The following is a 24,596-nucleotide window of genomic DNA, read 5'->3' on the forward strand; positions in this document are numbered from 1 at the left end:
AGAAAAATACAAAGATAAAGAGCGAATTCTGAAAGCAGCTAGGGACAAACGGGTCTTAATCTACAAGGGAAGACACATAAGGGTAGCAGCAGACCTGTCCAAAGAAACTTGGCAGGGCAGAAGGGAGGGGTGGGAAACAGTCAATGGCCCAATCAAAAGACACAGGTAATCAGAATGGATAAAACACAAAACAAAACCAAAGAACAAGATCCATCTATATGCTGTCAACAAGACACTGATTTTACACCCCAGGACACCTCCAGATTCAAAGTGAAGGTATGGGGAACCAACTATCATGCTACTAGAAGTCAAAAGAAAGCTGGAGTCGTCATACTTCCACCAGACAGACTAGATTTTAAACCAAAGACTGTGGTAACAGATTCAGAAGGACATTTTATCATAATTAAGGGGTCTATCCATCAAGAGGAGCTAACAATTGCAAATGTTTATGCCCCCAAAGTGAAACGCCCACATATATGAATCCATTAATCACAAACATGAATAAAGGTATACATACAAATACCATGATTGTGGACAACTTTAAGACTCCACGCATGGCAACAGGCGGGTCATCAAGGCAGAAAATCAGTAAGGAAACACAGATCCAATGTGTCATTGGACCAGATGTATTCAGATATACATACATACGTATTGGCCTTCATACATACATTTATATACCTGGATATCAACACCGATATATTGAGATCTTTTCATCCAACAGCAGTAGAATGCACATTCTTCTTAAGTGCATATATAGAACATTCTCCAATATAGATCACATCCTGGGTCACAAAACAGCCCTCCACAAATATAAAAGGGCAGCAGGGCTGGTTCAATATTCACAAATCAATCAACATGACACGTCCCATGAAGAGAAGAAAGGATAACAACCATATGATCCTGTCAATAGATGCAGAAAAAGCATTTGACAAAATACAGCACTCTTTCTTAATACAACCCTCAAGAAAATCGGATAGAAGGACTAGACCTTTGAACCATGAAAGTTACATATGAATGGCCCACAGCAAATAGTCTCCTCCATGGAGAAACACTGAGAGCTTTTCCCCTGAGATCAGGAACATGAAGGGATTTCTACTCTCACCACTGTTGTTTAACACAATGTTGGAAGCCCTGGCCTCAGACATCACACAACAAAATGAAATAAAAGGCATCCAAGTTGGCAAAGAAGAGGTCAAACTTTCACAGGTTGCAGATGACACGATACTCTACGTGGACATCCTGAAAGCCTCCACCAAAAAACTGCTAGAACTGACACACGCATTCAGCAAAGCTACAGGATAAAACATCAATGCACCCAAATCGGTTGCATGTCTATACACCAATCATGAAGCGTTAGAAAGAGAGATCAAGGAATCGATCCCATTTACCACTGCACCAAACCATAAAATACCTAGCATTAAACCTAACCAAAGAGGTAAGAGATCTGTATGCTGAAAACTATAGACAACTTATGAAAGAAACTGAAGAAGACACAAAGAACCCGGAAAATATTCCATGCTCATGGGTTGCAAGAACAAACATTGTTAAAATGTCAATACTACTCAAAGCAATCTGTACATTCAATGCAATCCCAATCAAAATAACAGCAGCATTCTTCACAGAACTAGAACAAACAATCCTACACTTTGGACAGAACCACAAAAGACCCAGAAGAACCAAAGTAAGGTTGAGAAAGGAAACCAGAGTGGGGGAGGCATCACAATCCCGGACTTCAGCCTGTACTACAAAGCTGGACTCCTCAAACGCACGGTATTAGCTCCAAACAAGCACAGAGGCCAATGGAATAGAATACAGAACCCAGAAATGGGCCCACACATGTGTGGCCAACTAAGCCCCAACAAAGCAGGAAAGAGTAGCCAATGCAAAAAAGACAGTCTCTTTAGCTAATGGTGCTGGGAGACCTGGACAGCCACATGCACAAGAGTGAAACTGGACCACTTTCTTACACCTTACACAAACATAAACTCCAATGTATGAAAAAGCTAACCGTGAGACAGGAAACCATCAAAATCCTAGAGGAGAAAACAGGCAACCACCTCTCTGACCTCGGCTGCAGCAATTACTTACTTGACATGTCTCCAAAGGCAAGGGAAATAAAAGCAGAAGTGAACTTCTGGGACCTCATCAAGATACAAAGCTGCCACACAGCAAAGGCAACAATCAACAAACCTTAAAGGCAACCGACGGAATGGGAGAAGATATGTATTCACAAATGGCATATCACATAAAGGGTTAGGATAAAAAGTCTATAAAGAACTTGCCAAACTCGACACCCAAAAACCAAGTAAGCGAAGAAAGGGGCAGAGGACGTGAATAGACACTTTTCCAAAGGAGACATCCAGATGGCCAACGGACACATGCAAAGATGCTCAACATCACGCGTCATCCAGGAAATACAAATCAAACCCCACTGGGATACCACCTCAATCGGTCAGAGTGCGGTGGTGAAATTCACAACTCCAGAAATAACAGATGTTGGCGGGGATGTGGCGAAATGGGAACCCTCTTGCACTGTTGGTGGCAATGCAAACTGGTGCGGCCGCTCTGGAAGACAGTGTGGAGGTTCCTCAAAAAATTAAAAATAGAATTACCCTACAACCCAGCAACAGCACTATTAGGCATTTATCCAAAGGATACAGGAGTGCTGATTTGTAGGGCCACATGTACCCCAGAGTTGATAGCAGTTCTACCAACAATGGCCAAATTATGGAAAGAGCCCAAATGTCCATCAACTGATGAATGGCTAAAGAAGAGGTGGTTTCTATATACAATGGAATACTTCGACTCGGCCATGAAAAAGAATGGAATCCTGCCATTTGAACACTGTGGAAACAACTGGAAGGTATGATGCGAAGTGAAATAGGTCAGTAAAGAGAAAGATATCGTATGTTTTCACTCATAGGTGGAATTTGAAAACTTCACACAAGACCATAGGGGAAGGGAAAGAAAAAATAGTTACAAATACCTAGAAGAGGCAAAGCATACGAGGCTCTTAAAAGACAGAGAACAAGCTGAGGGTTGATGCGGGTGGGGAGTTAAGGGGGTGGAAAAAAGGGATGGTGGGCATTGAGGAGGGCACATGTTGGAAGGAGCCCTGGGGTTATCCGGAAGTGATGAATCACGGGAATCTACTCCTGAAGCCAAGACTACACTGTACACACTATATATTCCCTAACTGGACACTAAATTGTAAACTAATAAAAATAAAGAATAAAGAATAATAATGAAAACAGGGGAGGGGCGCCTGGGTGGCTCAGTCAGTTAAGTCTCCGACTTTGGCTCACGTCATGAGCTCTTGGTTCATGAGTTCGCGCCCCGCATCAGGCTCTCTGCTGTCGGCACAGAGCCCGCTTTGGATCCTCTGTCCCCCTCTCCCTACCCCTCCCCTTCTCCCTCACATTCTCTCTCTCAAAAATAAACAAACACTAAAAATATTTTTGAAGAGTAAACATAATACGATCACAAAAGCAGGGGAAAAAAAACATGAGATTCAAGATTTCACGTCTATATTCCAACATTAGTTTTAAGGGTGCAAACTATACGTTTACTAATATAGACAAATATTCATTTCTGTAATGAATGGCATTAACAGTCATAAAAAGTTTTAACTGTGAAACACTAATTCAGGATTTTATAAGAATACTGCTTTTTAAAAATTAATCTTGGGATGCCTGGGTGGCTCAGTCAGTTGAGCGTCCAACTCTTAGTTTCAGCTCGAGTCATGGTCCCAAGGCCATGGGATCAAGCCCTGCATCATGTCCACACGAAGCATGGAGTCAGCTTGCGATTCATATGCTCCCTCACTCTCTCTCAAGAATCAACATTAAAAAAAATAGTAAAACAAATAAAAAAATTAATCTTAAGGGACACGATTTAAAGTATAGAAGAGAAATACAGGATTACAGAATTTTGAGCCATTTTCCACTACTACCACGATGTCTAAGAAAAATATAAAAACCGATTTTACACTTCATATAGTTTTATTATTCTACTGGGAACAGCATATGAAGAGCTCTAATTTCCTAACTACACCATATAGAAAGGTAGTTAAGGACCCGAGAAGGAATCTAGCATTAAGCAACTAATATATTTATGATCATCCAATTTGAAGATTTTAAAGTCTTCAAATACATGTGTCATTATCAAGCAGGACTGAACATTCCCAGGAGGAAAGAAGAAAGGGACTAAAAAAAAAAAAAAATCAACTCACCAGTCTTTCTCAGTTTTAGACATGAAAGACTTTACATGCTAATTCGAACAACTATGAATACTAAAGTTTCCCCTGAATAATATAAAATGTACCTTGGGGTGCCCGGGGGACTCAGTCGGCTAAGCATCCAACTTTGGCTCAGGTCATGATCGCATGGTTCCTGAGCTTGAGCCCCACGTGTCAGGCTCTGTGGTGACAGCTCAGAGCCTGAAGCCTGCTTCAGATTCTGTGTCTCCCTCTCTCTCTCTGCCCTTCCCCTGCTCATGCTCCATCTCTCTCAAAAATAAATAAATATTGTTTTAAAAATGTATCTATTGGGGCGCCTGGGTGGCGCAGTCGGTTAAGCGTCCGACTTCAGCCAGGTCACGATCTCGCGGTCCGTGAGTTCGAGCCCCGCGTCAGGCTCTGGGCTGATGGCTCAGAGCCTGGAGCCTGTTTCCGATTCTGTGTCTCCCTCTCTGTCTGCCCCTCCCCCGTTCATGCTCTGTCTCTCTCTGTCCCAAAAACAATAAATAAAACGTTGAAAAAAAAATTTTTTTTTAAATAAAATAAAAATGTATCTATTGTTGGAAATCTTCAAATAAGTAAAAATCATCTCCTACAAAGAATTTTGCATACTCTCTTGGAAACCCTTCCTGCCTTATGATTCTGTCATGACAAAGAGTTCATATTAGACAAAAATTTATACATTTTGAGTTCATTCATCTGGTATGTGTGTATGTGTCTATCCTATGCAGATTCTATTAAAAAGAAGAGTGGCACCTGGGTGGCTCAGCTGGTTAAGCATCCAGCTTGATTTTGGCTCAGGTTATTCAAGCTCTGTGTCAGGTTTGACACTGGCAGCACAGAGCCTGCTTAGGATTCTCTGTCTCTGTCTCTGTCTCTCTCAAAATACATAAACAGTTGAACATTTTAAAAAAAAGGTAAATCAGAATGCAGAAAACATATTTTATATATTTTTTCTTTCAGAGTGTGGCAGCTTAAGTGGCACCTGGGTGGCTCAGGCAGTTAAGCATCTTGATTTGGGCTCAGGTCGTCATCTCGCAAGCCGGTTTGTGAGTCTGAGCTATGCGTCGAGCTCTGAGCTATGCATCGAGTCTGTGCCTGTTTGGGATTCTCTCTGTCTCTCCCCTCTCTCCCTGTCCCCACCCTGCTTGCTCTCTCTCTCAAAATAAATAAATAAGCTCAAAAACAAAAAACAAATTCAGTGTTGCAGCTTCAAATTTAGTTTTTCATTTCACGGATAAAGAACCTTATTTACATCACCAGAAATTTCATTGAATGAAAAGAATAAATGTTTCTTTCCTCTCTGTCTACTCAAAAAGACCTAAAATATACCAAGATTATACCACACAGTAAGTAACCTTAGAAACCCCAAGAAAGACAATAGCCAAAAATTGAAAATTCGCCATCAATCTGGTATGGCCTAAACAGATTTCACTTTGCATTCCTTAGAAACACAGGTGTTGCTAAACTAAATACAGGATATCACCTTTATTAAACTGAAACGTAAGGGCAAAAATTTCTTCCAGTTCTTCACAGAAATCAGCTGTAAGTCATTCAGAGGAATCTAAGCGCTTTTTGTGTGTTTTTTTTATTACCTGGCTTTCTTTTTCTTAATTTGCACTTAAAATATTTTCTCCCACATTTTATAATTTAAAGAACATCTGCTCTGCCTTAATTCCACTACTGCTGCTGTGATTTTATGATACTTTCTCTCAACTCTTCATACTTTTAAGTTCATCTCGCCCCTCTAAAATGAATTCTTCCCCTTCACCCCCCTCCTCATCTTCATATGCATCTAGCTATTCTTTCCAGCTGCCTTCTCCTTCTTTGCTTCCATAAAGGCATCTGCGAGAATTGTCTACTCCCACCAAACTTTATAAATTTCAATCCTGTACCTTCCTCTCTGTGGTCATTACACAGATTTCTATTATGATCTTGAGGACTTCCATTTCTTCCTAAGATCCTTTTCATCATTATAAAGAGCAAGAGGATGGTATGGGGTGGGGGGAGCATACAACAAAACAACTTACCTTTGCAAGACCAAGGACAGCTAACGTCTTGAGAGGTTTCAGAAGAGATTTCGATGATGGTAAAACAGGAAGAGGATCGCCATAAACTCTGGCTGGTGGTTTGGAAAGAGTTTCAGCCATATCTTTATTTTCAGAATCAGGATTGTTGTCCTCAAATAAGGTTCCACCTTCTGGTTTCACAGTGCCACGTTTTGCTCTCACTTAGTAGAAAACAAAGTAAAGAGGACATGAAATTACCTGTCACTTCAAATTGGTGAATAACACGAGAATGGACAAGAATCAGTGAATAATACAAGTCTCCCAATAACTTACTGTTTATGTTTCATAAATTGCCAAGAAGAATGCAGTAGCTTTGCTACGCATGGTTTTGGGACATTCTAGAAAAGAATTAACAGCTTTAAGGATTACGAGAATCCAACTCAATAAAATCATTGTAATATTTACCATTACAAAATGCGCACCCTTACACAAGGAACACAGGCTTTGGAATCTTTCAAATGTAGACTCAAATCTCAGTTATGCCGTTTACTATTTATTACCAGTCTCCATTTTCTCATGTGGTGAGCAACACAAGAGATCTCACAGGTAGTCTCAAAATGTTACTCGCCGTACCTGTAACTGATTAATATCGGGTAAATACTTTACCAAAGTAACCTCAGCTACACCTTGAACCCTATGTAATTGAAAGCATGTTGAAAAAACTAACACTAAGAAATTTAAATACGTTATCTTGTGAAATGTTTGCATGATTTATACTGGCCTGAACTATCTCTTGTAAGAGAAAATGTACAAACTTACTCTTCAGTAGTATCTTATGTAGGTAAGTTGGAATTTCAAACAGTTTAAGTTGCTTCTGTTTCTCAAAACACTAAAGTCAAATATGACTGTTTAAATGTAGCTCCTTCTGGGACGCCTGGGTGGCTCCGTCAGTTACGTGACCAACTTTTGATTTCAGCTCAGGTCATGAACTCATGGTTAGTGGGGTTCAAGGCACACATCGGGCTCTGTGCTGACAGCGTGGAACCGGCTTGATATTCCCTCCTTCCCTCTCTGTCTGCCCTTCCCTAAGAGCACTTGCTCGTTCTCTCTCTCTCCCTCCCTTTCTAAGAGAAATATAAACATTACAAAAACATTTAGCTCAGCTCCTTCCAACAAAGATGAAAAAAGAATAAGAAACCTTGTGGGGCAATGACTCATGGATGAAAACCACCCACAGAGTGTAGAATTCCGTAACCAATATGTTGACAATGGAGTTGACAGAAAGTGATGTACTAAAAGAACAGACACTAAAGAAATGTTTTCTGCAAGGAAACATCAGGCTAGGGGTAAATCATTAAAAAAGAGCATGGTGGGGGGAACACTTAAGTGGCTCAGTCAGTTCAGCATCCAACTTCGGCTCATGAGTCATGATCTCACGGTTTGTGGGTTTGAGCCCCACATTGAGCTCTGTGTTGACAGCTCGGAGCCTGGAGCCTGCTTTGGATTCTGTGTCTCCCTCTGTCTCTGTCCCTACCCTGCTTGCACTCTCTCTCTCGCTCCAAAATAAATAAACTTTATAAACATCAAAAATACCTTAAAAAGCATAGGGGGAGAAGAAAGAAAAATGAAAAAACATAAGGCATGACCAATCAATCAAGCATGAGCTTAAGACAAGGAAGAAAAGGAAAAATGTGAGCAAAATAAGATAAGTGGAAACAACATACACTTTTCAAAGGTACATAAGTAGGATTGGGCATATACTATGAACAATAGTCTTTTCTAAACCTTTTAAAGATATATATAAAATCTATATGTAAAACAGAGGCTTCCATTCACAACATATCCCTAATAATACTGACTTGTATCACTCTACAGATATCTGGTTATAAATACTGTAATAAGGAATTTAATTTTTTTCACTATAAAGTAAATTGTTCAATTACTGGCATCTATCACTTCCTAAAAGCTACAAATTTTTACTAGACTCACAAAAGAACAGAACAAGAAAGGTTCCTAACACATCAACTTTCACTATGGAGAAAGAATTGGAATGAGAATTCTAGGAAGAAATGGGAACCTTCAAAGGATGTATGTAATGGGACACGGATGGGGTTAACAAAACAAAGGCTGAGGAGTTGTTCTCTGCATTTCTAAGCTCACAATGGGAGGATACTAAAAACATACTGTCACCTTCTTTCTTATGTAACTCCTGATTTCCTCAATAGAGTTCATTTGCGTTGATACATATTAAACACTAAAACGGAATATAAACTGAAGCCTTACTTTTTAAATTCACATATTTAATTGTGATATATCATGCGTATTTCGTTACTTTTCAAATTCCATTCTACGGAATTCCATTTCCCTGCTCATTTATTCACATTCAAAAACTATGCCATTGCTTCTTCCAAGCAAGACTTTATTCTAGGAGCTCCAGGAGTCAAACAAGTATGTTTCCTAACCTCCAGGAGCTTATAATGATTTAGGGGCTTTGAAATGAATATTTAAATAAACATCAGATGTCTGAAACTTTAAATTTTAGAATCAGACACAAGGACTAAGAGGAGATAGTTTTAAAAGCTAGAATAGGAAAGATTTCTGAAATTAGAAATTTGACAACTTGGCTATGAAGAGCCTCTGCTCATAGAGCTACTCTTTTCAGCAAAATACGTATTCTTCAGGGAGATGCACGATTGTCACTTACTCTTCGTGGAGTTATTTCAAAAACACAGGGGAACACCTTTGTAAGGTAAATGTTGAGAAATAATGTAAACATCTAAGTTTCTACATTTTCTAATGTTATTTCAGTCTAAATGTAGGACAAAGGATAGAGACAAAGGAAAATCCTGTGTCTCACCAAAATAAAACTTGCCCGGGGCCGGGGGCAACCTACAATAGATACTTGGATCCAATAAGATTTCATTTAGGCATGAGTATTATCAGTCATGCTACTATCACAGTAAGAATCCTTATCCTTAACCAAATGTCATATTTCCTCCATTATGGGAAAGCTTTTCCCAATATAATTTCACGGTCATTATATATTTTCCAGCCCATTCTTTGATCAGCCTCCACCTCTAGGATTTACCAGAGTAAAACAAAACAAAACAAAACACTCAACGCGTCATGTATCTGCAAAGTGGTTTGTTCTTGCTAACTTTCCGTTACACACATAAAATGATGATACACAGGCTACTGTTAAATTTTCAGAGTAAATAAGGGAGAAAACTAAATTCAGAGCAGGAAAGTGAGTTTCACAGGAGGGTACTTTACCTTGGTACCAAAATCGAAGTCTTGGCTAGCCGATGTAGGCCATGAATCATCAGGACCAGGTTTGTCGGAAAGCCTTTAGAGCAAAAATATACAACAAAAACATGTTCATTCATTAAAAAACAAAATTTCAAAAATAAGGGAAATGTCAGCTGTTTACTCAACAAAGTTTCTTGGTATAATTAAAAGTTGGCCTCTGTTTTTTTCATTAAGTTTTATTTTAATTCCAGTAATAGCAACATCCAGTGTTATATTAATTTAAGTGGTACAATACAGTGATTCACCAACTCCATACTCACCCCGTGCTCATCATGACAAGGGCACTCCTTCATCCCCATCACCTCTTTCACCCCTCCCACCACTCATCTCCTCTCTGGGAACCATCTGTTTGTTCTGCAGTTAAGAGCCTATTTCTTGGTTTGTCTCGCCTTTTCTCCCTTTGCTCATTTGTTGTTTCTTAGGTGCTACATGAGTAAAACCATATGGTATTTGTCTTTCCCTGACTTTGTTTACCCTACTACTCTAGGGCTTCAACCAGGTCATTGCAAAAGACAAGGTTTCATTGTTTTATGGCTGAGTAATATTCCAGTGTGAGTGTGTGTGTGTGTCTGTGTATGGATATACATATACATACATACATACATACATACATACATACATACATACATACATACAGGACTTCTTTGTTCACTCGTTTGTCAATGGACGTTTGCGCTGGCTATTGGAAATGATGCTGCAATAAACACAGGGGTGCGTGTGTCCCATGGAATTCGTGTTTCTGTATTCTTCTGGGTAGTATCCAGGAGTGCAATTACTGGATTGCAATTACTGGAGAGTCCTGTTTGCAATTTTTTGAGGAACCTCCATACTGTTTTCCACAGGGGCCACAACCGTTTGCATTTCTACCAACAGTGCAAGAGGTTTCCTCTGTCTCCACATCCTCACAAACACTTGTTTCTTGTGTCTGGGAATTTAGCCATTCTGACAGGTGTGAACGTGGTATCTCGTTGTAGTTTTGGGGAGCATCTTTTCAGGTGTCTGTTGACCATCTGTATGTTGTCTGTGGAAACATGTCTGGTTTGGTCTTCTGCTCATTTTTAAACTGGGCTTTTCTGGAGGGGGGGATGTTGACTTCTATCAATTTTTTATACATTGTGAATACTAACCCTTTATTGGCTTTGCAAAACATTTGCAAATGTGTTCTCCCATCACAGAGGATCCCTTTAGTTTTGACGGTTTTCTTCACTGTGCAAAAGCTTTGTAGTTTGATGTAGTCCCCATAGTTATTCTTCCTTTATTTCCCTTGGCTCAGAAAACATAACTAGTAACATGTTGCTACAGCCAAAGACAGAGAAATGACGGCCTGTGCTCTCTTCAAGGATTTTTTTTATGGTTTCAGGTCTCACACTTAGGTCTTTAATTCATTTTGAGTTTATTTCTGTCTATGGTAAAGAAATTGGTCCAGGTTCATTCTTTGGCATGTGGCTTGTATGGTTTTCCCAACGCCATTTGGTGAAGAGACTGCCTTTTCCCCACTGGATAGACTTTCCTGTTTGTGGAAGATTGACTGCCCAACAGTTGTGGATTTCTTTCTGGGTTTTCAGTTCTATTCCATTGAGCTATGTGGCTGTTTTTTACGCCGGTACCCACTATACTGTTTAGATTACTACAGCTTTGGAATAAAATTTGAAATCTGAGATTACGATACCTCCAGTTTTCCTTTTTTGCAATATTACTTTGGCCATTCAAGGTCTTTTGTGGTTCTATATAATGGTTAGGATTGTTTGTCTAGCTCTGTGACAAATGCTGTTGGTATGTTGACAGGGATTACATTACATCTGTAGATTGCTTTGGGTAGTGTACACACTTTAAAAATATGTATTCTTCCCATCTATGATCATCGGATGTCTTTCTCTTTCCATCACCTTCAATTTCTTCCATTAGTGTTTTACGGTTTCCAGAGTACAGGTCTCAATTTTTGGACCCTGTTTTAAAACAGCTTTCAGTTCGCTATTTTGCTTCCACCTCTCCTACCCTGTGAAATCTCCAGGAAAGACCCAGTCTGAGTTTCCATAACCAAGTGTGACAGGCAGGGAATTCTCCAAAATGGTTGAAAATTAAATGTATAAAAGTTACCACAATGACTTCTCACCTCACATCTGTCAGAATGGCTCAGTTTCAACACACAGGAAACAACAAGGGTTGCTCAGGGTGTGGAAGAAAAAAAACCCTTGTGCAATCGTCATGGGATGTAAATTGGCATCACCACAGCAAAAGCCAGTATGGAGGAGCCTCAACAAATAAAACATACAAATACCATAGGATCCAGGAATTCCACTACTGGGTATTTCTTTACCCAAGGGAATTGGAATACTAATTTTAAAAGATATACGCACCCCTATCTTTATTATAGCATTATTGACAATAGACAAGATATGGAAGCAACCTAAGTGTCCACCAATACATGAACAGACCACACACACACACACACACACACACACACACACACACACACAGGAATATTACGCAGCTATAAACCAGAATGAGATCTTGCCATCTGCAACATCATGGATATACCTAGACAGTATGAGGGTAAATGAAATAAGTCAGACAGAGAAACACAAATCCTATATGATTTCACTTGTATGTAGAATCTAAAAAAGGGAACAAATGAACAAACAGAGAAAAAGCAGAAACAGACCCATAAATGCAGAGAATTGACTGTTGCCAGAAGGGAGGGGAGGTGGGGGGATGGACAAAACGGGTGAAGGGGGGAGGGAAGTTCAGGGTTCCAGTCATAGAATGAATAAATCACAAGGATCAAAGGTACAGCATAGGGAATCTAGTCAGTGATATCGTAATAGCATTATACATTAACAGATGGGAGCTACACTTATGGCGAGCATGGAGGAAAATCCAGAGTTGTTGCATCACCTATTACATTGTGTGTCAGGTAGACCCCCATTTAAGTAAATATTCCAAAGTGAAGCTTTCTATGTTATGAGTGGAATTACCAACTAGAGAGTAAAAGATTAAAAGTTCCCAAGGCCAACTTTGTTCCTACACTGGTCTTGCCTTATTGAGGTCCATAAGAACTAGCAAGACCTTCCAAGCCTTCAGAGACATTAGGCTCCCCAAGGAGAGAGACTGCGATCAAAATGGTCCTGGTAGTTGTGCCTCTATTTCTCTATTCGCTGCCTGAATATTTTCTTCCCTATGAGCTCCCACTCCTACATCCCTCTTCGGCACGGTTTAGTGGCATTCTCCAACCTTTCAATCTTTAGCCTATGAAGGCACAGACTCCTACAACAAGGATGGGCTCAAATGACCGAGGGCAGGAGCCATGTCCTGCTCCTGGAGGACAAGCTAATTGGGAGTCTCAGTCATCCACACAGTCACCTCAACATAGGCATGTTATCACCTATCCAGATGAAGCTCCCTTACTGATTTGACAAGTCAGTCGTACCCCTGCCCAGCCCTACAGGTACATGGGAAGGGCATCACAGATTCAGGAATAGAGGTGGAGTGAGGAGACAGCTTGCCTTGGGCCATACATCTCTGTAGTTCAGAATCTCCACATCCAACCCCCAATTCCTTGAGAGGATCTAAGCCATCCTCCCTAAGTGGGGGTACAAGTAGATGATATCATATTTCTCTTTGCTGTAAACAGACTCTTCCCAGCAGCTCAAATGATTTTCAATCTCTCTCAACAGAAAATCTGAAGTATGCTCGCACCTTCAATGAAACCAACAGACAGAAAAGCAGAAACTGGTCAGGACCCTCTTGAACTCTCTATTTGAATATGCCTTTCTAAACAACTCCCCTAACCCTGGCTCCTTCATTCCTGTCATTCACCTTTATCTCACTTGGCATAAACCCCCATACTCTGACATCTTTTCTAAAACTCTTATTCCTATCCAGCTCAGTGTTGTTCTTCTTGAAACCTGGTCTCCTCTGCTAATTCGATTCTTACCCTCCTTCATTGTATTCATTGGACCCGCTCCCCAGCTTTCTATTATTAAAACATTTGCCTGCAAGGCGAAGACAAAAACAAAGAAAGAAAAGAAAGAAAGAAAAGAACCCAAATTTAAATCTCATTTCTGTCACTTATCATATCCAAATAGGTCACGTCAATCTCTTTTGAGTTTCAAATTCTCCATGGAAACAACCATTGGGCAAGGAGGTTAAACATAGGTTGAAGTACCAGAGGGTATTTTGATGAATTAATCTCTGAGGTTCCCTACATCTTGAGATTCTAAGTGCTTTTGATTTGGCTTCTGGAAATATGCAGAGTCCTTAGATGGCAGAAGTAGAAAAACTAATGGAAAAAAAAGAAATACCAAGAAAACGAGAGAAGAAAGTAAAAGGGCAAAAACAACAGTACAGAAAAGTCATGGGAAAAAACATCTCCACAAAAAAAAAAGCTTCCTAGAACAAGTCAAGGGTACTGGCCCAAAGGGAAACCAGACTGGGAACTTAGGCAACAGAGAAGCATAGAGCAATATCCTCAAAACAGAGGTTGAATTTAATTAACGAAACATGGTCTACAACTAGATATCCTTCCCTTACAGAAAACTCATTTGTGTCAAGAAGAGTGGATATCACCACATCTAAGGAGCTGCCTGGCTAGATCTTGCATATTATGTAAAAGCCGTGACACCATGGCCATAGCTGACATCCACCGTACAATCTCTGATGGTAAAAACAAGGGACTAGTTACCACCGCACTAATTACTTTTTAGCACTAGTGGTCAAACATATAAGGGCAAATGCTTGGACTAACCTGGTTTCTTAAGAAAACCCTAAATTAGAGTTCCGACATCATTACCTTTGACATTCTGAGTTGATCTGCCCTAGGATCTGTGTCTTCCTCTCAGTGCTGCTGAGGAACCAGAGAATGGATGTGGAAGCTACACAGGCTGATGGGCAAACCCCTCAGCTACTCATTAACTATGGAATCATGGGTCGAGTAATCAACCTCCCTGAACCACATCTGCCAAAGTAATAAAAAGTAGGCTACAATAACACAGCTACTTTGCAAAGCTATGCAATGACTGTATAAGTTAACAGATGTTACGCATAGGTTATAGTGTCTCATCCAGGGTACAACACTCAACAACCGCTTTTGTTCTCTGCGTTCCCTTAGGAAACACATAATTTTCAGTTCATTCATTTCATTCCCTTTCCTTTCATTTTCCGTTTCATTTCATTTCATTCCTTTATACTCTGAGAGTGAGTGCACACAGAAAGAGGGAAAGATACCACAAGGAGGCGGTCAGCCCAAAGCCCGACGTGGGGCTTGAACTCACAAACCTGAGTTGAAATCAAGAGTCACACCCTTAACTGAATGAGCCACCCAGGTGCCCCAACAAATGCCATTTTTACAAATCCATAAAAATCCTACCTGGTTATAGAGTCTTCCTCAGCGTTCTTATCTGCTCCTAAAGGAGAAAGCAAAATACATGTTAAATCAACAATTGAAAACTATAGGAAATTACAAGTGTACGGCTTATGACTTGTGAAGAAGTATTGCTTTGGGACCACACCTGGAAACCACACTACACTGAATGGTAATTATACCATTGGTAGGCTTAAAGCACTAAGAAATCTTAGCTTCTCCTCTATATTGACCAAAAGCAAGAATGGGTTTTATCAGAATTTGACAGCTACAGGTGAACTGATGTTTACAATGACCATTACTGACAGACTCTATGATGCTGGAGGAAAATGGTATCGTTAGGTGAATGTTTATCCTAAGCTGACAATGTCAAACTGAAACTAGCATGATTTTTCTGGACTTCCACTACTAGAGGAGTTAAAAGAGAGTATGTTTATTTTTGCTGTAACACGGCAGAACTTCCCCAGCCCTTTGGTTCAGACTGTTCAGTTTTAGGACGAAACACCCCCTCACAAAGTGTGCTCTATAGCTACTGTACTTTGCAGCATGGCCAAACCACAGCAAACAGACTCTCCCTGGCCTTATTTCCGATGGGAAGTCAAGGAAGAAGGATTTGGCATTCCAGTTTGATAAAGTTCTAACCTCTTGAGACTGTCTCCTTCCATTGCTAGAGACTCTATCTAGACCCACCGTACATCACAGAGGAGTATGATCCCAATGTGAGTGCTATGTAGTGGTTCATGATGTCATTTTTCTCAACCCTCCCCATTAGGTAACACACATCTAGAGAGATTATGCTTTGTTCATGGAAGGCATATGTCATCAGATCCTCTGCTGCTGAGCAACAAAACAAAACAAAACAAAGGGCAAGGAATATCTTGAATGCCTACATTCAATTCTGGGGGAATTTTAATTTTCTAAACATTCAAAGATATCCACTCTATGATTCTAACTATATAACACTCTGGAAAGAGCAAGGCTATGGAGTTAAGGGATGGGGTGAATGTAGGGATAAAGGGGCACAGCACAGAGGACTTTTAAGGCAGTGAAACTCTTTCACATGATACCACAAAGGTGGATTCACATCATTACACATTTATTAAAACTCACAGAATGTATAACACCAAGGCTGAACACTAATGCAAATTAGAGCCTTTGCCTGAAAATGATGCGTTAGTGTCCATATAAAATGCACCACTGTTGTCAGGGTGCCTGGGTGGCTCAGTTGGTTCAGCGTCCAAGTCTGGATCTGAGCTCAGGTCATGATCTCACAGTTCGTAGGATCAAGTCCTGCATCAGGCTCTGTGCTGACAGCACAGGGTTCTTTCTACCCTCCCCCTCTCTGCCCCTTTGCTGCTCACACGCATGCATGCTCTCTCGCTCAAAATGAAACAAAGATTTGAAAAAAAATACTACTAAAAATGGACCACTGTCACGCAAGATGTTGACAACAGGGGAGTCCAGGCGTGGACGGGAGCATGGTATGGTATATGGAGACTCTCTGTACTTTCTATTATATTTTGCTGTGAACTTAAAACTGCTGTAAAAAATAAAGCGTATTAAGTGTAAACAACAACAACAACAAAACACCGTATCCATTGAAGCTACTCTTACCATATATTAACGCATGATACAGTCACCTTGAACATTGAGATAGAGATCAAAGTAACACAATAGGGGTACTGTCTCCCATATGGAAATATATGAAAATACATAAAGCAAAATACAAAAATACAAAAGTTATTTGTATACTTAGGCAAGAAAACAATTGATGAATGTGATCAAATATCTTACGAATATAAACAGGGATTCAGCACTATAGGAATCAAACCTGGGTTTTCCATATAATTAAGAGATTGTATTCTAATTTTAAATCAAACATCATTATGTTGATCGTATCTAAAAATCATAATGAAAGCTTAATCACATAAGAAAAATATTATAATGACCTATTATTGCCCCAGTAATTTTTGTACAAATACCTACTTCATATGGATGATGAAACTGAAACCAGTACCATGGTAACCATCATATTACTTGCTAGTAAAATAAAATTTTAAGACACCACCAAAAATTAAGTCAGGGCTATAATTCCCATGCAGAACAGATTTCATCCAGCAGGCCAAAGATGGCTACCCTCAGAACATCCTACTTGAATGACTGGCCCTTGGTTGTTCCCGGGGATCTTGGATTTAAGGAGGGTTCCCACCATTTCCTAGCTGCTCTAAGAGTGGCTTACAGTGCCTAAGTGCTGGTACAATCAATGTGCTTAAGGCCGTACACTTGATTTCCTTCTGGAAACCTGGAACTTTGGGACATGCAAAGGAGAAGATGCCTATGTGATTAGCATTCGATGAAAACCTCGGGCACTGAGTACCCATAAGCCTCGTACCGGCAGACAACATTTCACTTGCGCTGTCCTAATTTCGTGCTGGAGGAATTAAGCACATCCTGCTAACTCCATAGAGAAAGGATTCCCGGAAGCCTGCGCTTGGTCTCCTCTGGACTTCACCCCATGCACCTTTTCTCTGTGCTGACTGGCCTTTCTAGCCTGTCCCCATACCAAACCACAGGCATGAGTACAACTGTATGCTGAGTCCTGTGAGCTCTTCTAGTGAATAATCAAATCTGGGTGTCATTGGGGTGCCTCTAACACAACTGCATTACATGAAATTTTTATTATTTGCGTTGATGTGTTACACGTGGTTACAGTCAGAAGGTTGTCACAGAATACCGTTCCTGGAATCTCCTTTTCTTGGTATTTGCCTGGAAAATACCTACATTCCTATATATCCATTTGAAGAAAGGTTTAAAAGAATAGACGAAATCATGATGTCAGAAAGTGTGAAACAAGCAACAATCCTGTTGTACTCAGAAAAAAAAAAGAGAATCCTGGTGGTTGCCACTATGTTCTACCATATACAAGTTCCTCTCAAATATGAAAAATCAGTTAATTTTCTCCAACTAAGTAGGACTCAGTTCATCTTTCTGGAAGATAGGAATCAAAAAAGTAACAGGGATCATTCTAGAACAATCAGAACTATCAGACAGACTATAAAAACATACTACTGATTATAGTTTTTTTGTTTCTTTTCCTTAATTTCTTTAAAAAAATGAAAAATATAGTGCACCTATTAAAGGCAGTTATTGCCAAAATAATCCAAAGTCACAAATCCCGCACCCAAAATGTCAGATGAGGTATCTTGATGTCTCCCTATCTGACCCTCCTTCCAGGTCTCTTATTTTGCCCTAAATGATACTACCGTATGAAGTACCCCAATTTTATATGGCATTAACGTATATACGTTTATCGCTGACTACAAATGCTTATGTTCATCCATGGTAGTTAGGACATAACTCTGCGTCATTAGCTAGGTCAGTCCTTACTGTCTTCCCAACCCTGAGGTTAACAGTAAGAGTGGGAACATTTGGGGGTACTACTCTGACAACTTCTGGTACTAGAACCTCACCTGATAGTGTTGCTGCCTTTCAAATAGTCTGCTCTTCCTTTTAAAGAACAAGTGTATTTTACCACCTTCCAGTAGAAACACAATACACACTGGCTTACTTTCCTTCATTTACTCCCTGTACTCTCTGCCGTTCTCATCATTCCCTCTTTGGATCTTTTCTTATTTCCTGAGGTTCCTTAGGTCTTCCAGTATCTTGAAACGGAACTAGTCATTTAGCTCCTTTGGTGGCACTCTCAATTTAATCTGTTGCTGACACCACATAAGATATACAGCTCATCTCCTTTTGACATCTCTTTCTCTTTCCTATGCACGTAACAGGCAGTTTTCTGTAGATATTAGTATATATCAGTATTCCTGTTTTAAATCAACATTCTGTCAAATGACCTTTGAATAAAATACAGTTCTTACCTTCTACTTGTCCTTTTAATATACTTTGCCCTTTCTGATCCGCAGCTCCAGAGAAACGAGGAACATATTTGTTGGGATTCTCAGACATATTCTGTTAAAAGTAGCATCAGTAATGAGTTGCGGGAAGACTTCCTAATCCTTTTCCAAGAAGATATCTGAATTTACGATTTTAATAACAATGAGACTTACAAATAAGGAAAACGTATTGAAAACCAAAACATTTAAATACAAAACCTCATGTGTGCTCTCTTGACTCAGTGTACCTTTTAATCTTCATTTGGCTACTGACTCTGTAAACTGAATATGGAAGGCCAGAATAAATACTTCAGAGGCAGAAGGCTGACTTGTATGCAGATTTCAAAAAGGAACTAACAAAACACCTTCCTTTGCATTCCCGACCAAAATAAAAGGACATTTGAAATAACAGTTGACACAAATTCTTTAAAAGTGTCCTTGCTATAAATTTAAACTGCTTGGGATAAAATGGCAGACATCTGTTTCAGTGTCAATTCATACCTCACGTGATAAGAAACTTTGGAGTATATCATGTTGAGTATAAACAAAACACTGTTGTGGCTGCTGCTTCCTTTAGGTAAACAAAGGCTTGACCTTTTTCTTGATGAAAGAAGGGTTGGATCGAATGGCAATGTAGTAAGAAACACTTTTCTTAAAATTATGGTGAAGAGCAAAAAGATTGTAGATATAAGTATGAAACTCTTCAAAATGTGTAGAAAGCTTTCAAAGGGCAAGTATAAGAACATTTATGTCTTAGTCACCTAAAATGTGCCAAGCACTTAATCAGGATGCACATTTTTTTTCTACACACCACAATAATAATGATTATGATGATGGAGTGGGTCTTCCTACTTCTTGCTCACCCTAAGACATTGGAGTAAAATGATGATCCGTGGTTCTCTCTGTCCAGAATGCCCCTCGCCAAGATCGTCACCACTGGTCCTTCTCATCTTTCACTTGGCACTTTTTGCCACTCTCAGATCTTTTCTGACTACCAAAATACCCAATCCCACTGTCATCCTCATCCTCACTACAAACTCCCCCATACTCTCTAAACTAACATGCTCCATTTTCTTTCAATGAAGCCTTTATACTGAGTTATAATGGATTGCTGTTTACTTACTTTTCTGCTCCGACCACTACAACTTATCCCCTCACCTTGTACACTCAGTATCTAAGTGCTTGGTACGTACTCAGTATACAAGGACCGATTTATTAAGGTCAAAACATTTACACTAATCTCACTGAGAAGATCTCAGAAGTACGAAATCGCTATACTGTTGACCCTTGAACAAAGCAAGGGTTACGGGCTCTGATGGCCATACACTCGAAAATCCACAAGTTTCTTTGGAATCCTCAAAAACGAAAAAAAAAAAAAGCTCCACTGAATTTCCTACTTTAAAAGCAATTACACTTAAAAATCAAAATGTATATACATAAATACGTAATATATATTTATATAATATATATTTTTACGTGTTATATAAAGTATATATAAATATATACATTATACATTATATATGTATATATACATAGCAAAAGTATATAAATATATAGTTATATATATACATATATATATATACATATATATATTTGTATATATATAAATATATTAAAAAACCAGAACATTAAAGCAGAAGCCCTTGTATATGCTCTCTAGATCTAATCTACCATTTCGGCCTCATTTGGCCATAGACTCTGTAAACAGAGCATGGAAGGTCAGGGTTAGTATAAAGGAATGCTGACCTTACCAACAATACAAACAGCAGATTAATTCATGTTTTCTCTGTTATATATATTACATACTGTATTCTAACACTATAAACTAAAGAAAAGGTTACAAAGAAAATCGTAAGCAAGGGGTGCTGGGTGGCACTGTCGGTTAAGAGTCAGGCTCTTGACTTTGGCTCAGGTCATGATCTATACTTCCTGGGTTCAAGCCCCATGATAGGTTCAGCGCTGGCAGTGTGGAGCCTGATGAAGATGGTCTCTCTGCGCCCGCTTCCTCTACTCACGTGCTCTGTCCTCTCTCTCAATATAAATAATTAAAAAAAAAACAAGAAGAAAAAGAAAATGATAAGGAAGAAAAAATACATTTACAGATGGTGCTGTATTTATTGAAAAAAATCTGTAAGTGGACTCCCACAGTCCAAACCCATCTTGTTCAAGGGTCAACTATATACCTATATGTCTCTACTAAGAGATTACTGGAACTTAACACAGCCCCAAATTAGAAAATCCAAAACCCATTCTAACTTCCCCATTCTTTTCTGGACACTATGGCCATTTTATGGCCTTCAGACATCTTCACATTTAAAACAAGTATTCTTGGGGGGGCCTGGGTGACTTAGTCAATTAGGCGCCCGACTTTGGCTCAGCTCATGTTCTCACAGTTCATGAGTTCAAGTGCTGCATTGGGCTCCTTGCTCTCAGTGCAGAGCCTGCTTGGGATCTTCTGTCCCCCCACTGCCCTCTCAACAATAAACAAACATTCACCCAAAAAGTATCCTTGATATTTAGTAAGTCAATACATGGCACTGTGATCATTTTCTCTTCTATTTCTATAGCACCCCTCGCAGTTTACAAAACGTTGCCACATTTGTTCATTATACATAACCAAGAGGTGGGTATTAGTGCCATTTTTAGGAACGAGGTCATAGACATTCAGGCAAGTTTTTCCAAGATCCCACAGCTAGGAGGTGACGGAACCAAGATGCTAGCATGTCTTTTGATTTCAAATACAGCGCTTGGAGCATTATGCAGCAGCTGCCTGAGCCTAAGAGATCAGGACCTTTTTACCTCCTTCCCTAGTTGTCACCTTAGAATAGGCCATCATTACTTTCCTTTATTACTACGAGTATGACTGTGATGTTATTTTAATTCTCCAAAATGGGTTTTACTTATTGAAGCACCACTAAACCAAACTGTGGTCATCATAATCCCAATGCTCCTTGTAGATCTACTTGACAATCCTAATATATTATTATCAAGTCCCAGGCATTATCTTTTGAAGGCTCAAGTTGTAAACACCATCACCCAAGCTCTTTCTGGATGTCAGTAGGAGTTTGACACATCCATATACACCACAGGATCATACGCTTGGCCATAGGTTGACCTAGACTAATTCTTTAGTGTTTCACATAACTTAACTCCAAAACCCAAACTCATTCCCTCCAAGCCTTCGTTTTCTGCACTAATACTACACAACTTTCATTACGTCTGCAAATTAGCAGAACTCTACTATGCTGTATGCTCATAATTAACACATAATTGTTTTATCACATACAGGAAAACACAGAAGGAAATCGTTTCTGTGGGCAAATGCAGAGATGAGAGAGTAAAGTCAAAGCATCTCTTGGACGTTTTAACATCATTCCATGCTTATACTTAAAAATAAGAAGAAGACAATACCTCAGGAAGAGAAAGTGATTCTACATCTTCCTCTTCTCCTAATTCTAATGCTGACATCATATCTATAGAATACGGTCACCGATAAATTAATGAAAACGTGTTACTATGAATTTTAAACACATACACAAGTCTATTTCCATTCATGAATATTTCAATAAAATAAAAGCAATAGCAGAAAAGGTGTTCAGGGGGTTCAAGATTCTCCAGAAGTAAAAGGGGGTAGTACTTGGGATACTTATAAAGAAAGATAGCAACAGAAAAATATCTTCACGAATAAAGGATAATATATTTGGATCTACATACTTTCAGATTTTTCTCATACTAGCATTTAATCATAGGAAAACAACTCACAGAGATTCACTAGCTTACCACTTCTGTCATTTTTATGCACTCCACCAGCAGAAGTCAAACTGCCATTAACTGTCTGTTCTGGTGGCACATTTTCAATAACACCAACACCATCTTCCTTTGCTTCCATTGCTGACTTTGCTGTTCCTTCCTAGAAAAACAGTACAAAACAAAAACACGACTTCAGAAAAATATCACATTAATTCATTGGGTCACGCACTCACCCACTCAGAAAGACAAGCACATACTGTATCTGTCAAGTCATAGCCACGATCCGGGGCAGAGCTGGAAATATAAATAAATCTGTTCTATATGCTAGTAGCGGTAGAAATGCATGAAAACAGGTAAGGACAGGAAAATACCATCCACTAGTTCTGCAAGGGAAGTGAATCACGTACAGTGAACGCACAAAGGAGAAAACACTTACATTTGGGAAGGTCAGCAAATGCTGGGAAGATAGGGCTGTACCTTAAACGACACACAAAGTGCACAGGGAGGGTGTGAAGGCCATTCTAGAATGAGCAAAAAGATCAAGTATGAAATAATACAATAAGTGACAACCCCTGTGCAATATGGCAAAACTGGAGCAGGGTTATTCGGAATGGGATAGATACTACTGGAACATCAGGACGAAACCAAAAAAAAAAAAAAAAAGAGCAGTGTTATGCTAAAACATGAATTTTCTCCTTCAGGTAATGGGGATGCACTGAATAAGCAGAGGAGTGACATCGTCACAAGTATATTTTAGAAAGGTCACCCTGGCAGCAATGTAGGATGAACGTAAAGGAAGCAAACCCAGAAGGGTACTACAAAATTATAGGTGAGCAAGTGAATTACAGGAACAACGTATGAAAAATGATCAGCAGGTACAAAATATTCAATGTGGCATGCGGGACATGCCACATATAGAGACCTATACGCAGACATACGCCTGAGCTTTCTGAGCAGGGAGGGGCAGCAACAGGTCCAGGCTTCAAGCCTGTCCTTTGGTGGCTGTCTGCCACCAGGCGGGGAGGGGCTTCTTGGTGCTCAGTGCTGACACCAGATGCGGACACCCTCAACACACATACACAGGCACAGATATGAGGCCAGCCCCCAAGGTCTGAGGGCATTTGTGGTCTCAGGCTGAGGACTCAAGATACAGGGGTGAGGCAGCTCAGCAGTGACGGGGTCCCAGGATGGGAAGTGACATAAGGAAGGCAATAGACACACATACAGTCACACATACATGGTCACGGCCTCACCCATGTACACAGAGACTCATGAATCACACAGATACACCTCATACTCACGAAAACACATAAACACACAGACCCACGTACACGCAGTAAGAAGATATACTTGGATATCTCCAGACCGATGCACAGACATGCTCAGAGGCACACACTCACAGCCACATGTCCTCGCCCACATAGGCGTGTGCATGCTTTACACACACGCACACACACAGTCCAAGCATCTAAACGCTCCCCGGGAACCAACCACTATGGATTCTCCCCTCTGCGGGCAGTCCAGGGCTACGAACTAAAGGCTGGACTGGGTTCCCAGTTGGCCCCAAGGAGAGGAAGGGGCAGAGGGACAGTTGAACCTTGCTTGCTTCTCACTCGACTGCATGTGGGGGTGGGGTAGGGGGTAAGGGAAACGCACCTGCCAAAACAGCAGGGGACAAGCCCACAAATGGAGTCACCCACTTGCCAGGGGCTTTCAGGGATAGGGGGCGGGGGGAGTCCCTTGGCTCCTGGGGGTGGCTCCAAACACTGAGAATTTACGGGAAAGGGGAGATCTGGGATGAGGGGCATTTTTCCACAGTGAACCTTTTCCCCTTTTCCCCTTCCGAAGTCTGGTCTTCCTTCTGCAGCTCCACTCAGCCCCCCACCACCCAAATCGCCCAGTCAGCACCCCCAGGCGCTTGCCTCACCTTACTTAGATGCAACCACTGGCTCCTCCACAAGAGGAGGTCCTACCCAGACATATCCAGGGGTGCCCCACACCCAGGGGGCCCTCCCGCTGCATCCGCCCCTGCACACAGC

At 40.3% G+C, this 24,596-nt stretch overlaps 1 protein-coding gene across 1 annotated transcript in view; it reads right to left on the reverse strand.

Annotated features, from left to right (window-relative positions):
• LOC123381193 (ankyrin repeat domain-containing protein 26-like) overlaps nucleotides 1-24,596 on the reverse strand; it is a 118,043-nt gene that overhangs the window by 26,056 nt on the left and 67,391 nt on the right. The window contains exons 4-10 of the mRNA XM_045041649.1: nucleotides 22,588-22,717; nucleotides 22,219-22,280; nucleotides 18,793-18,883; nucleotides 14,921-14,957; nucleotides 9,520-9,592; nucleotides 6,580-6,644; nucleotides 6,268-6,467 (exon numbers count right to left, since the gene is read on the reverse strand). Of these exons, the coding sequence (XP_044897584.1) occupies nucleotides 6,419-6,467; nucleotides 6,580-6,644; nucleotides 9,520-9,592; nucleotides 14,921-14,957; nucleotides 18,793-18,883; nucleotides 22,219-22,280; nucleotides 22,588-22,696 (486 nt within the window). The 5' untranslated portion in view covers nucleotides 22,697-22,717 and the 3' untranslated portion in view covers nucleotides 6,268-6,418. The remainder of the gene's footprint in view (nucleotides 1-6,267; nucleotides 6,468-6,579; nucleotides 6,645-9,519; nucleotides 9,593-14,920; nucleotides 14,958-18,792; nucleotides 18,884-22,218; nucleotides 22,281-22,587; nucleotides 22,718-24,596) is intronic.

This window comes from Felis catus, chromosome D3 (assembly GCF_018350175.1).
Source record: "Felis catus isolate Fca126 chromosome D3, F.catus_Fca126_mat1.0, whole genome shotgun sequence".
Taxonomy (NCBI): Eukaryota; Metazoa; Chordata; class Mammalia; order Carnivora; family Felidae; genus Felis; species Felis catus.